This window comes from Phoxinus phoxinus, assembly GCF_949152265.1.
Source record: "Phoxinus phoxinus genome assembly, chromosome: 19".
NCBI classification, from domain to species: domain Eukaryota; kingdom Metazoa; phylum Chordata; class Actinopteri; order Cypriniformes; family Leuciscidae; genus Phoxinus; species Phoxinus phoxinus.
This window is the reverse complement of record NC_136894.1, coordinates 22,655,398-22,668,619: the sequence shown is the minus strand read 5'-3', so window position 1 is coordinate 22,668,619 and position 13,222 is coordinate 22,655,398. Positions and strand designations below refer to the sequence as shown.

The window sequence follows — 13,222 nt, the reverse complement described above, 5'->3', positions numbered from 1 at the left end:
TGGCTATGGCCCCCCAGTCCCTGGAGAACTGCGTAAACTGGGAGACACTGGGAGAGAAGAGCTGCTGTCTGATTTATCAGCTGTAGTTTAAAACCCCTCCGATGGCCTGCCGCCCCACTCCGAGCTTCATGCTTCAGCTAGTGAGGAAAAAGGGGGGAATGGAAGGATTAAAATGAAGAAAAATTAAGACAGAGGACATAGTTCCCCAGCTGAAAGGGAGGAATCCCCCTTTATGGGGGCAAAACAATGCAGAGGCTGAATTTTGCAAAGCTGGCCGGGGATCGGGTGAAGCCGTTATTCATTCAGGCCGAGAGGAAAAAGCGACTCAATTACCTCAAGCTGAAGATGCTATCAATGAATCGAGAGTGCATATTTTACTCTATTCAACCGGGCCTCGTTTAAAGTGAAAGGAATGATTCAACCTGCCCTCGCTGCCTGTATGTTTTGTGTGTGAAATTTGATGACGACTTTGTGCCTGCATAATGAATATTCATTGGTTGAAATCCATCAAGTATACGGAGGCTGTTACAACAATATGGCATTATGCTAGTGCTCCAGAAACTGGATATGCAATACAGCTAAATGCAACATGCCATTCACGGCGCAGGGCCGCAGACGAGGCCTAGAAGAAGTTTGTTCACTTTACGAAACGAATATATCAACTAAAATAATCAAAGTTACCGAATTTTTTCACATTCAAAAACGTATGTTCACAACTTATTACATGTCTCGAATATTTGATTCTGATTAGTCAATCACTGCATTATGTGGTCAAATAATTTTGTATATGACCGCTAAATTGCATAATTGACTGTTGTCCCTGGCAACCAATCTCCTCTCACATTATAAAATAACTCAAATCAATATTTGGCATTCATTTATTGATTAATTTGGTAGGATTTTTTTTTTTTCTCGTCATATCCGTGACCTGCTGGGTTATTAAGCTGTGGTGCCTCCCACTCTATACTTTCCTGTGTTCTTGCCACTCTCTTTCCAATAATGTTGCAAAAATTATAAAAAAAAATATATAAATAAAATAAAATCTAACTGGACATCGACAGTACAGTGCTTACAATAAAATCAAACTGAACTTCTACATTGCTTTCAATACAATAATAGATCAATCAAAATCTATCTGAGCATCTACACTGCTAAAATAAAATAAAATAAAATAAAATAAAATATCCAACTGAGCTTGTACATTTCTACACTGCTTAAATATACCAGTGAATATAACACTTCAAGTAGTGAGATGTCTGGTCAGCGAAGAGGGTTGTCCGACCCTTTGTCACATCCTTCAGACCACCAAGGTTTCGATCCTCAAAGAGAATATCGCTCCATATTACAACAATGACAGACACACACACAGTGTAAAGTGATAGCTTATGTGCTGTCAGCAGCTTCAAGTGAGAGCTTAGAGCTTTGTGCAAGGAATGTCACAACAGATTATAAGAGGCGAAAACGTTCTCAGTGACTTTCGCCGAGTCGTATCGACTTTCCCGCCCCGTCTCGTTCCCTGTATTGGCACCTCTGACATCATCTCCTTGAGATATTGAATTCCACTCTCGCACACAGAACATGGTAGAGCTATGAGCTCCGCTAGAGCTGCTGCTATCACACACATCTTGCAGCATCCATGACAGGGTCTGAAACACTTCATGACATGAAGAATAGTGGTTAACCAATATGGGTTTCTCGGATGATATCTAGCACACAGGCTAATAAAACGTTTACAAATTATATGAAAATAAAGGCACTAAATTAAATGATAAAAAAAAATACATAAGTAAAACATTTACTTTAATATTTACAAAAAAAATATTTGTAAATAGAAAATCCACATATGATATATCAAATGATATTGCAAAATTGATGATTGTTTTCACACAGGTTTCCACAAACGCTCTTCTCGTCTGCCATTTGTCATAAAACAGACCCAAACTAATACCATTAGTCAAGCAAATGTTGCTATGTAAGGCTAATTGGGAGATTAATAATGTACATATCTTATGTTGTGACAGCCCTACTGTGTTCACACTTTTTTTTGGGAGAAATCAACCTACGTTTAGATTATAGTTGACTTTGTATATTAAACGATATTAAACTACACTCAATAGGAAAACGTTTTAACATTGGCAAAATTATATCAGATTTAATACATTTAAAGGCTACAAATTACTTCAAGCGAAATCAATGGACGAACTGATGCGACGTCATTTAGAATAAAATCATGCCAAAACGAACTTGGTTTGGCGCTTGTTTTGGGAGTTCGAAACAGCTTGCCAATGCGAACTTTCCGTAAATGTACGCTACGGCTGGTAAACACCCTCGTAATACCATTGACCCGTGGCGATTACGTAATAGGTAGATGTGCGCGGAGGCTCCCCCTTCTTTCAAATGGAAATCTTTTCCGCTTAATTTCTCCTGTTCAGTCCGTCGAGGTCAGACGTCTGCGAGTAAAAACGTGAACACACTGGAGAGCTGCTTTATAGTAAAAAATTAAGTTGTACTACTGATGAAACGACACACTGACACAATTTAATGTTTAATAAGGTAAAGCTGCTTGATTTTAAGCTATCTATTGTGTAAAGTGCTATATAAATGAGCTTGATGTGCTGAATTGCAGAGCTCGTTCAAATATATTGTTGCTATGATCAGATGCTTTTCTTATCCTTTTAAAAAATAATCTTGATGTTTTCTCAGTTTTAGTTTTGTGCTTATTTTGTTATTGATAGGAAAGCTCGCATCACATATTTACGTATTCTAAATGCTGCTCTCATCAGTGTGGGCTAACAGTATATCCCTGGTCACACATTTCAAACTTCGTTTTACCCCTAAGCGAAAGATGAAAAAGAACTTTGCCTTGAGTATATCGGGGCTTTAAGGCTTAACAACACACACCTTGCAAGTAAGATTTAAGAAAGTACCATGACATGCTGTTTTAAGATCGATCAAGTCATTAAACACTACAAGAGTTGGGTAGATGAAAGTTTGGGGTCAGCAATATTTGTTACATTTATAACTTTTCTTTTTTAAATGAATGCTTTTTTATTCATATTTTAGAAAATCTAAAAAATGTATATTGTGGTTTCCACAAAAATAGCAGTTTGAGCCGTTTTCAATACTGATAATAAGAAATGTTTCTTGAGCACCAAAACAATATTTTGACCACTTCTATTATTGATTGCTCTCAGAATATGAAGAGGGTGTCAACCAGTATAACAAAAGTGTTTATAAAATATTAAAAAAAATGCCTACCATACCTACAGAAAACAGCCATTTTAAATTGTAGTAATATTTCACAATATTACTGATTTTACTGTATTTTTGATTTAATAAATGCAGGCTTGGTGACAGTAAGACAAATTTTTTTTTTCAAAAACATAAAAAAATGGTACCAACCCCTACATTTTGGACCAGTCGTGTACATATGAGTAGAACAAAGCCAGAGCTCTGAACTATGTGGATAAGTTTAAAAAAGGAAAAAAAGGCCAAAGACAGCAGGGGTCAGTTAGGGGAGGGGTAATGAGTGTAATGGGATTTGACGTTTTTAAGTTTACTTTTACAGCATTGACGTCCACTGTATCTAATCATTAAGGGGAATTCTGCAGGATTAAGGCTCTGCCACAAATGTCACGCAAGCCCTTGGTTGGTTAATTTCCCTCTAGATTAATCTCTCTGGGGTTGTCCTTTCACATCGACAGGTCCAAATTCATCACTAAGATCAGGGTTGAAAACCACCTCAACTGTTCGCTATTTTTATTTGGTTTAAATTGAAAGGTTAAAAGGAAAAAGAAAAACAATCCCTGGGTAATGTCTAGTGAATATTGACAATGCAACTGTAGATATCACAACTCATACTTATGTTATTGAATTTTTTTTTTTTTTTTTTTTTAAACAATCAGCCTTTGGGAGAAAAACAAATTAAAGAAACCAAGTATTTCATACTTTTCATAACCAAACAAACAAACAAACCCACCTTGTTTTTGGACTGCGACGTGTTCAGCACACTTCGCATCTCTTTCCCTGTGTATATGACCACACCTATGACAGTACCTGGAAAAACAAAAACAAATTGGATGGCTGATTGCAAACGGACAACAATAAATAAACAGGCCGTGTGTCTATGACCGGCCTAACGAACAATTAGCTCAAAAAGTGTGTTTCCAGTTAACGGATGCAGCTGAGACTCAGACAAATGATTCAATATGTGGGACACCCAGAAATAAACCGTTACAATGAGGCCTATTATAGTCAGATCAATGGTGCTGCTTTGGTAATGGACTGATTCATTAAAGTAAACTAATTACTGATGGAGTATGCAGCCTACCACTAAACGAGGAAGTGCCGAAGTCCAACTTTTGTTTAAACACTGTAACACAATATATAAAGTGCTGCAACAGAGTTTAAATATTTCTCATTTTCTTTAAGCTCGACATATCGTTTCATGTTTGGAAAGCAACGAAACCTAGGCTGCTCTCAAGGGGGTCTTTAATGGGCTAGGACTACAGGGCATATCGGTTTCTCGCCCCATGGTGTTTTGTGTTGGGTCTGCTTGGTTGGATGGGATGACGTCACCAGACTGTGTTTTGCGGGGAGATATGGAAGGACTTTCTTCGGCTGAAGGTCACACCATGCTGGGGAATATGAAGAACCTCTAAAAACCCCTGGAGAACCAAGACACGGGCAACCACAGATCAATGAAGGGCCGATCGCTGGCACAAACGCATGCCGCTTGAAGGAATAGCCCTGCTATTATTGTTGAACTGGGATCAGATTCTAAACAACAGACCCCTAGGAGATGTCGGAGAAAGCGTAGCGGCAAAAACCGATCTCGGACCTGTTCTTTGGGGACACGTTTCATTGACACCGCAGGGATAGGACTGCAAAAAGCCAGACACTTCGGCTTCCCATTAACGGCTACTCATATTTCTCCGCTCATGAGATTGTTTGAATAGTAGCAGATGAGTCTGGTGATCTCAAGTGACAAACAAACGGGAGAGCGAAGGGGGTCTTGAGTGATGCTGGCGGATTGCCTCAGTATCAACGGCACACTCTTCTACAACACAATAAACTCAAAAGATATTTGACCTGTGATGAATATTTCAGACCTCTGAGGGCTTGTGTTTTTCTTACATTTCTATGAAAGAAAATTCACGCTGGAAAAGACTTTGCTTACCAGATGCCACCACAGTGCTGGCCCACAGGGTGTTCTCAATGCTCAAACTCTCGTGGATGGGAGGGTCACAGTCCTCCTGGGAACAGAGGTCGTACATTAGTCTGGGTTTATACATCTCAGTCTGTTTTGATTTCATGGTTATCTAGCACAGGGAAAAGCGGTTATCAATTATGGCCTTTAAAAAGCAGGTCAATAAAAATGACAAAGACTCAAAGCACAAATAATGAATCGATGAACTTTCATCACGACGAATGGCAAGTAGGGAATTAGACAACAGATTGAATTACACTAATGCCCGGTTTAGCGACACAGTCCATTTAGAGGGAATGGCGAAATCGGGTTGACTTGATTTGCCTTGTTTACAAAAACAGCACCATGCTGAACATCATAATAAGACCTTGTTTAGTGTTAGCACGCTCTGTGCGGAGCAGAACAGAACAGAAATTCTGACCCCAGGCCATAAATCAGGGGAGAAGCGCAGAAATTAAATCTTTAAATGCCTTTTTCCACATAACATGTTGCGGCTGGGTGAATACGGATGATATCTAATTATCCGCTGTCAGTAGGGCATAATATACAGTGAGAAAGAGGGCCACACACATCGCGGCTGCTGAGACATGCGCATTGATGCAGATAGCGAGAGAGATGTGTCCTCTATTCAAGACGGCCCACTTGCTTTGTCATTTGTCTCTTTCTGGACAACACAGATGTAGCAATGCCAACCTGACAGAAACTGAAGAGAGGTTTATCAAGAGAAAAGGCCTTTTATCAATGATAAGGCTCAAAAGACAGGCTTAAAGAAATGGGAGTGTTTTAAACCATAAATCATAACTCCACACGTAGGATAAAAGTTATATAAAACTTTTAGGTCAAATTATAAGATTTCGTTGAAATAGAAAGGAACAGTTCCAAGATGAGTATTCATCGTTTTTTTTCTGCAGCTGTGAATCTGACAGTTTAATGAAAAACATTTGCGTCATAATTTAAAGGGATAGATCACCCACAAATTTTAATTCTGTCATCACTTACTCATGTTGTTCCAGACCTCCTTTCTTTAGCGGAACATCAAAGAAGATATTTTGAGAAATGTCCCTGTGATTTTTGTCCACACAATAGAAGTTAATGCTCATCAAAACTGTTTGATTACCAATATTTATCAAAAGCTTCTATGTTCTGCAGAAGAATGAACATGATGATAGAACTTTTAATTTTTGGGTAAACCATCCCTTTGAACTATAACATGTGAACTGGTCGATGTATGTCTAAATCTAGTTAAACTCCCTTTCTTTCTACAAATATATGAACACATGCATTTATTTAGCTATGTAAATGAGAAAAAGTTTTGTTTATTTTGGAACATCATTATTTTTATACTACCGTTTAAAAGCCTGGAGTCAACTTAGTATTATTATTTTATTTTATTTTTTTAAAAGCACTTTTTGACTATCATCCAGTAAGGACACCTTATTTTGATTACATTTTACATTGTTAAAAAATATTTCTCTTTTAAATAAATGATTGAATTCAAAGAATCATACAAAATGTATCATGGTTTTCATACAAATTAGGCAGCACAACTATAATAACATTTCATAATCTTACTGGGTTTTTTTTGTTTTGTTTTTATAATCAATTAAATGCAGCCTTGGTGATGATAAGAGTCTTCTTTTCAAAAACATTTATACAATTTTACCGAACCCAAACTTTTTAATGGTAGTATATACTGTATAGGCTACAGCTAATAATACATACTAGAAATTTCCCCCAAATCCAAATCCTAACAAAGAAAGAAATTCAAGTGTACAGTCATGTAGAGTCAAGTGTAAAAAAACAAAAACAAAGAGTGAGCATCACATTTTAAATAGGCTGATCTCTGCGATACTAACACAGATGCGTGTGCATGTGAGGCATTAAGAACGATCATATTCACATTAACAATTATAGATTGTTTTATCCAAAGTGACATACAAATGAGAATAATAAAAGCAGAAGAGATCAATCAAGTGATTAATCAATGGATTTAAATGTCACTGTAAGGGCCTGTATTGATGTCCGAATCATAAAACTTTATTAAAGTGATAGTTCACTCAGTAATGAAAATCCTGTCATGATTTACTTACCCTCATCGAATTTTGAATAATGTACTGGTGGCACTTTTCTATGCAATCATAACGAATGGAGGGCAAGAGATTTAAAGCTTTAAATTGACATTAAATTAGCTTTAATTAAAAAGAGAATATTCGAGAAAGAAATTCGTATGGGTCTGGACAACAAAAGGGTGAGTAAATAATGACAACATACTCCTTTAAATAAACAAAGCACTGAAGTGGCAATAAGGTGCAGCAAGTGTGTGGGCAGTAAAGAACTGTGGGAAACAGCGTTTGGAAGTGTGTCCCTATAGCTGCAGGTTTGTGAAAGCAGGCTCAGGAGGGTGACTCAGCGCAGGAAGTGATCTTCTGCCCCTGCATGCTGTGTGGCCAAGAGCGAAGACTTCAAACAAAGACAGGCTTCATGTGGGGGGTCCCTTTTTCCTCCCTCTTTCTTTCTCCGGTGCTGCGCTAATCTGCTGTTAATAAGGAACTGTGCTCGGCCAATGGGCTGGGAGTGAGCCTAACAACCCGTGATGTCATCAGCCTTGTGAGGAATGCGCCTCGTTGGCCGGTTTTACATTCCAGAGACACTTCAGCTCATAGTCATGTGAACAGGCACACTTTGAGAATCCATGTTATTTTAATGTGCAATTAAAAACAGCGGTTAGGTTTAGTTTACTGGGCAACAACACAACATTAAATGCCTCTACAAAAACCTAACAGCGGGTTTAAATTGGGGCCGTGACGTCACAGCGCATGCTAAACGAAGCCTCGTAAAAATTCCTTTATTAATAGCAGTTTCTCTTACCCTTGTGAAGTTCCCCTCAAAACTGTGAATGTCCAGTTGAGGCTTCTGGGCGTAAACGTATGCGCTGATGGAGAAGAGATCCTGCGGATAAGCAAACGGAAAGGTCAAGAAAAACATTAACGCAATAAATCAGCAGCAGAAATGTCATCCAATGAGCAAAGTTCTGGGCTCGGCCCAAACCCAACCTCTTGTTTCGTGCAAGTGTTATGGCAGTACTCAAAGTGACTAGCAATCAGAGTGATTCTCATGAAAATAAGCCCATTCTGACATCCTGCCACAAGTCTGAATTTCAAACAGAAAATGCAGACAAAACAACGCAATTAAAACACTGACGGGTTGCCAACAAATTATAATGACTTTTGCATTTGATGACATTCTGCAAGTATGAAAAACAGGGATGTTTGCGATCTGACTGTCAAGCCCACCAGACACCCGATCCGACCGCTCCCGCCGCTTTACTGCGCCAATCATTCGGCGACTTGCTGAAATTTTAATTCTGTGATCACATTAAGTGGTTTCGGAAAGACAAATACAAACGTGAACCCTCGCTCGAGGTGAGTGTCATCTCCACGCTGATGGCACTGGGAGACAGACCGTTTGGTGGATTCCAGTTGTCTCTCGGGGTAAAGTTACCGGCCCATGTGAAACAAACCCTCCGGCCAGTAAATCAGATACACAGTGATATCAAACATGAGCCTACGTATCATCAGCCTGAGAGAGTCTGAGCGTGGGCCTACGGGGGTAAAGTTACCGACCCATCCGCGAACAGAACAGAAGGAGCTGAAATGTGATTTTGGATGCAGCTGCTTTCGCTCCAGAAGACGGTGGGTGCTGATGTGTCTGACGGTTCAAATCATCTTACTTTTAAATGATTTATATTTTTTAATATACTTTGTTTTGAGCAATAAAACCATTTGTGTAGTTATACAGAAGCATATTCAAGCTAAATGTATGCCACAAAAAAGATGTGGGAGTGGGGGGGGGGGGTCAACTGTGACATTTTTTTCTTCATACCTCACAGACTACTTTGGTAAAAAAAAACATTGATATGAGCCAAGCATGAATGCACCATTAATAGACTTAAGATGTGAAAGACTCGGACTAGATGATAACGTTGTATTTTATACTAGTCAAGCATCTTATATCAGCAAATATTTGTATAATGTATTATTAATGCATGTTAAGATCACAGCAATATGTAGTATGTACTGTTTTTTAGCAAGAAAATGCTCATACCCCTAAGGCAGGTAGTCTTTGAGTACAAGCAACAGTGACTCGCAGTTTCCAATCTGTCTCTCCATCCAGCTGATCTGTTCTAATAAAACATGAACCTGGAAAAACAAAACATTTGCATCTTACATCTGACATTACTTTAACACATTACTCTTTCAAAACTCTTAATTAAACTTGCCACCATGCAGTGACCTGTTCTGGAGTGTTCTGAATCTTTTTCACAGACAGAATAGTGAGAGGGCTGGAGATGAATGTGTGAAGGACACATTTGTTATGAGCCAAAACTTTGGCCCCTATACACTAAAGAACTCTGAATGCTTAACATATTGTTCATATTGATCTCAGACAAGACTGATATAACGGTAGGCGGTAGACAGGAAAGGTCGCTCTCAGTGCAAATGCTTCAGTGTTCATCCTGTTCCATATACCGTACTGAGTTTGCCTACATTATCAAAGTACAGCCTGTCAAAACATGTCCGGTCATTTCTTTGAAAAAAAAAAAAAAAATTATATATATATATATATATATATATGTATACACACATACATAATTTTCATTAAATTGTTTTTTTCATGAAATGAGATTTTGCATTATAATAAGAATTGTCATAAAGATAATGCCACAATGAAAACCTAAAATCTTAAAATAGACTTCACTGACTGTAAAAATAATTAATAATAATAATCTTTTGAGGGTGGGGTGAAATATGGATATGCTGTTTTACATGCTTCAGTAAACCATAAAACACATTAAAGGATCTGCTCACTAAGACTTGGTTAATGTCTTACTAAGAAATGATTAATAATCAACTCTGTAAAATATTTATAGACACAGACAAACTAAAAACCAAACAGGAGAAAATTAATTAGGTGAAAAATGAAGAACGAAAATAAGTGAATAAATTGTGTTTTAAATCCAATTTGTTAAAAAGCTTCAAATTTAAGTAAATACAAAGGGCCATATAGAGTCTACCATGGCTAAAGAACCAGAAACACTGGTTAAGCATATCAGACAAAAAACATTTCTGATTTTAATTTCACTATGGAAAGCACAGCAATTTCAGCAGCTATTGAAAACTGTACAATGAATAACTGTACAACAACTTAATGTGTCATAATGTGACTTAAGTCATTTATATGGCTCAGCGTCAAGGCAAATGCTGGTAAATGTACACACACATTCTCGCTCACTCTCGCACAGAGAACATCATTCCTCAGAATTCAAGAAATTATACGTTTAACAAGAAAGCATCAACAAAATATTAAAAAGTTGCACTTAAAGAAAAAAATTTACAAGCACACTTTTCAAGAGAAACAGCTCTCATAAAGATATTTGTAAGGTTTCAAATGAAAATTAAGAAAGTATTTGAACACTTTAATATTATGAAACATAATATGCTGAACTTGTATATAGTTCCTGTGATGAACTACCTGTGGTTACTCTTGTAAGACACTTGTATTCACCTTGGGCCACATGGTTTGATATTTTTATTATCTTATTTAATTACGTTAATAGATTTTAAGTGTGAATAAAATGTCTAAAAGTTTTAAGGCCTACTGCATGTATGTATGTGTGTGTAAATATATGAATATCTATATCAACATCAGTGTTTACAAGTAACTTGAGTTACGTAATCAGATTACTTTTTCAAGTAACTAGTAAAGTAACGCATTACTTTTAAAATTTACAACAAAATATCTGAGTTACTTTTTCAAATAAGTAACGCAAGTTACTTTGTTTTCCCATTTATTGACTGACAGCTCTCCTGTCCTCATGTTGAGACAAATCAAAGTGCAGAGAAAAAAATATTAAATATTCCTCAAAATGAGTAAAATCAGTGAAATGCAGAATCAGAGTACTATGCAAACCTCCAAAAACTTAATATATTAATTAAAACATACATTTTTATGCATTTAATCTCACTTTAATGACCAATGTACCTGCTTCTGACCTTCGATGATGCAGTTAAATAAGCAAAAATGACTATAGATGGATAGATAGAAAGGTTTGCTTGTGTGCTCTCCTCTACTGTACACATTTCCTTCAGCCTGAGGATTATTATTTCACTTTTGGTGTGAAAGGGTCTTTACATTTGCCCAAAAATATAACTTTTGTGTTATAAAAAAACAAGCCCAGCCCAGGTGGGGGGAAAAAGTAACGCAAAAGTAACGTAACGCATTACATTTCTAAAAAAGTAACTAAGTAATGCAATTAGTTACTTTTTAAGGGAGTAACGCAATATTGTAATGCATTACTTTTAAAAGTAACATTCCCCAACACTGATCAACATTATAAAAAAAGAAAGAAAATAATGAATAAAATGTGTATTTAAAAAAAAAATTCTACAAGTGACTTCCAGGCTGCATACAGGCACAGTGTTGGAAACCACTGGCTTAATGGCAAGTAGTTTTCAGGGACGACTAAAAACTCTGTTTGTATGTGAAGAGTGAAACTCACCAGTCTTCTCAGAAGTCCTCAGAAAAATCATATCAGCAGGAATTCTCTGATTCTACAAAACAAAACATCAGGCATCGTTAAAAATGTGTCCATGCTACCTTTGCTTCAAAACTGAGCGAGCTGGCCACCTACACAGCTTATAATCTTTAGAGATATTCATTTATTCATATATATACAGTATATGCACTGTATATGCACGTGTCAGTGAATCCAGTTCTGTAACGTTTTTAGTGTTCTTAACCTATTTTAGTGTTGCGTTGAATAATTGAACAAGGTCGTTTCCCTAGCAAGCAATTAAAGCGAACCACAGACAGTAAGAGGAGAGACAGACACAATGTCCCACTGAAAGAATGACAGGATTTCATGTGACAGATCACATAGCAGAAAGTTTATGCTGATACCTTGAACAACAAAAGAGAGAGGACGGGATAAAAAAGGACAACAAACCTTTTCCACAATGATTAAATCTCCGACCTGTATGTCTGAGCTCTTTATTTGGACCTTCCCTGAAAAGCAAGATGGACAAATAATTGTAATTAGAAATGAATTATTAAGCCTTAGGCAATTTACATGTAATCAAAATATTAGGGTTGTAAAAGTTAACATATCTAGATGGGTTAACTATGTTTAATTCATTTTTATTTTAAATTCGATTTTTCTAAAAGAACATTCAGAGCTAAGTGGGACTGAACAGAGTCGCTAAGACTTCACACACATGCACACAAAAGCTCCTAGCAGAGTTCCTGTTTCCCACTAGATGGAGAAAGACATTCTTTACGGATCATTTATTCATAAATTAAACCCAGACAGGGCGTTTAACAAAAGTCATTTGCATTCTTTGTATGGTAAAATTAAATTATCATCGAAGCTCAACCAGTTGCATATCATCCATGAGTGAAACACTCTCATTCACAGAAATGAGGAGAATTGCACCTTCATACAGGTAATATTATGGTCATAAAATTATTGAATTGCATAGTTACTCAATTTCAGCAATTGGATGTACTTTGAGAAATATTGAACCTTTTTTGTACTTATATTAAAAATGAACTAAATGCCATTTAAAAAATGTAAGATTAATATAGATTAAATCATTTTACAACAATTGCAAAACCTGAGGTAAATGATTTTAGATTCCACTGGATGAGGATTTGAATACATCAAGTCATTACCTATGATGTAAAAAAAAAAAAAAAATTGGATACACACAGTATCAACTCTTTTCACTATTCAATTATTTGTATAGGCTTCAAGGGCTGCAACTCCTGGAGTTAGTCAATGGAGCTCAAAACATGTGCATATGACACAAGTATAATATCATCAGGATGTGTCACATTGTGGTCACCTCTCATTGTGAGTTTACTGTACAGCTGGGAATTCATCTCTTTATCTCTCCTGCAACGGCGAACTTCGTCAACTGCCTCTCTCACCATGGTGACAGCCAACACAAAACC

General features: G+C 36.9%; 1 protein-coding gene across 2 annotated transcripts in view; it reads right to left on the bottom strand.

Annotated features, from left to right (window-relative positions):
* The window catches only part of atp9b (ATPase phospholipid transporting 9B), a 53,077-nt gene that overhangs the window by 31,630 nt on the left and 8,225 nt on the right, over positions 1-13,222 (bottom strand). For both annotated transcript variants that reach the window (XM_079591317.1, XM_079591318.1), the window contains exons 5-11: positions 13,114-13,222; positions 12,216-12,274; positions 11,769-11,820; positions 9,314-9,408; positions 8,078-8,158; positions 5,180-5,255; positions 3,980-4,056 (exon numbers count right to left, since the gene is read on the bottom strand). In XM_079591317.1, coding sequence (XP_079447443.1) covers positions 3,980-4,056; positions 5,180-5,255; positions 8,078-8,158; positions 9,314-9,408; positions 11,769-11,820; positions 12,216-12,274; positions 13,114-13,222 — 549 coding nt within the window. The remainder of the gene's footprint in view (positions 1-3,979; positions 4,057-5,179; positions 5,256-8,077; positions 8,159-9,313; positions 9,409-11,768; positions 11,821-12,215; positions 12,275-13,113) is intronic.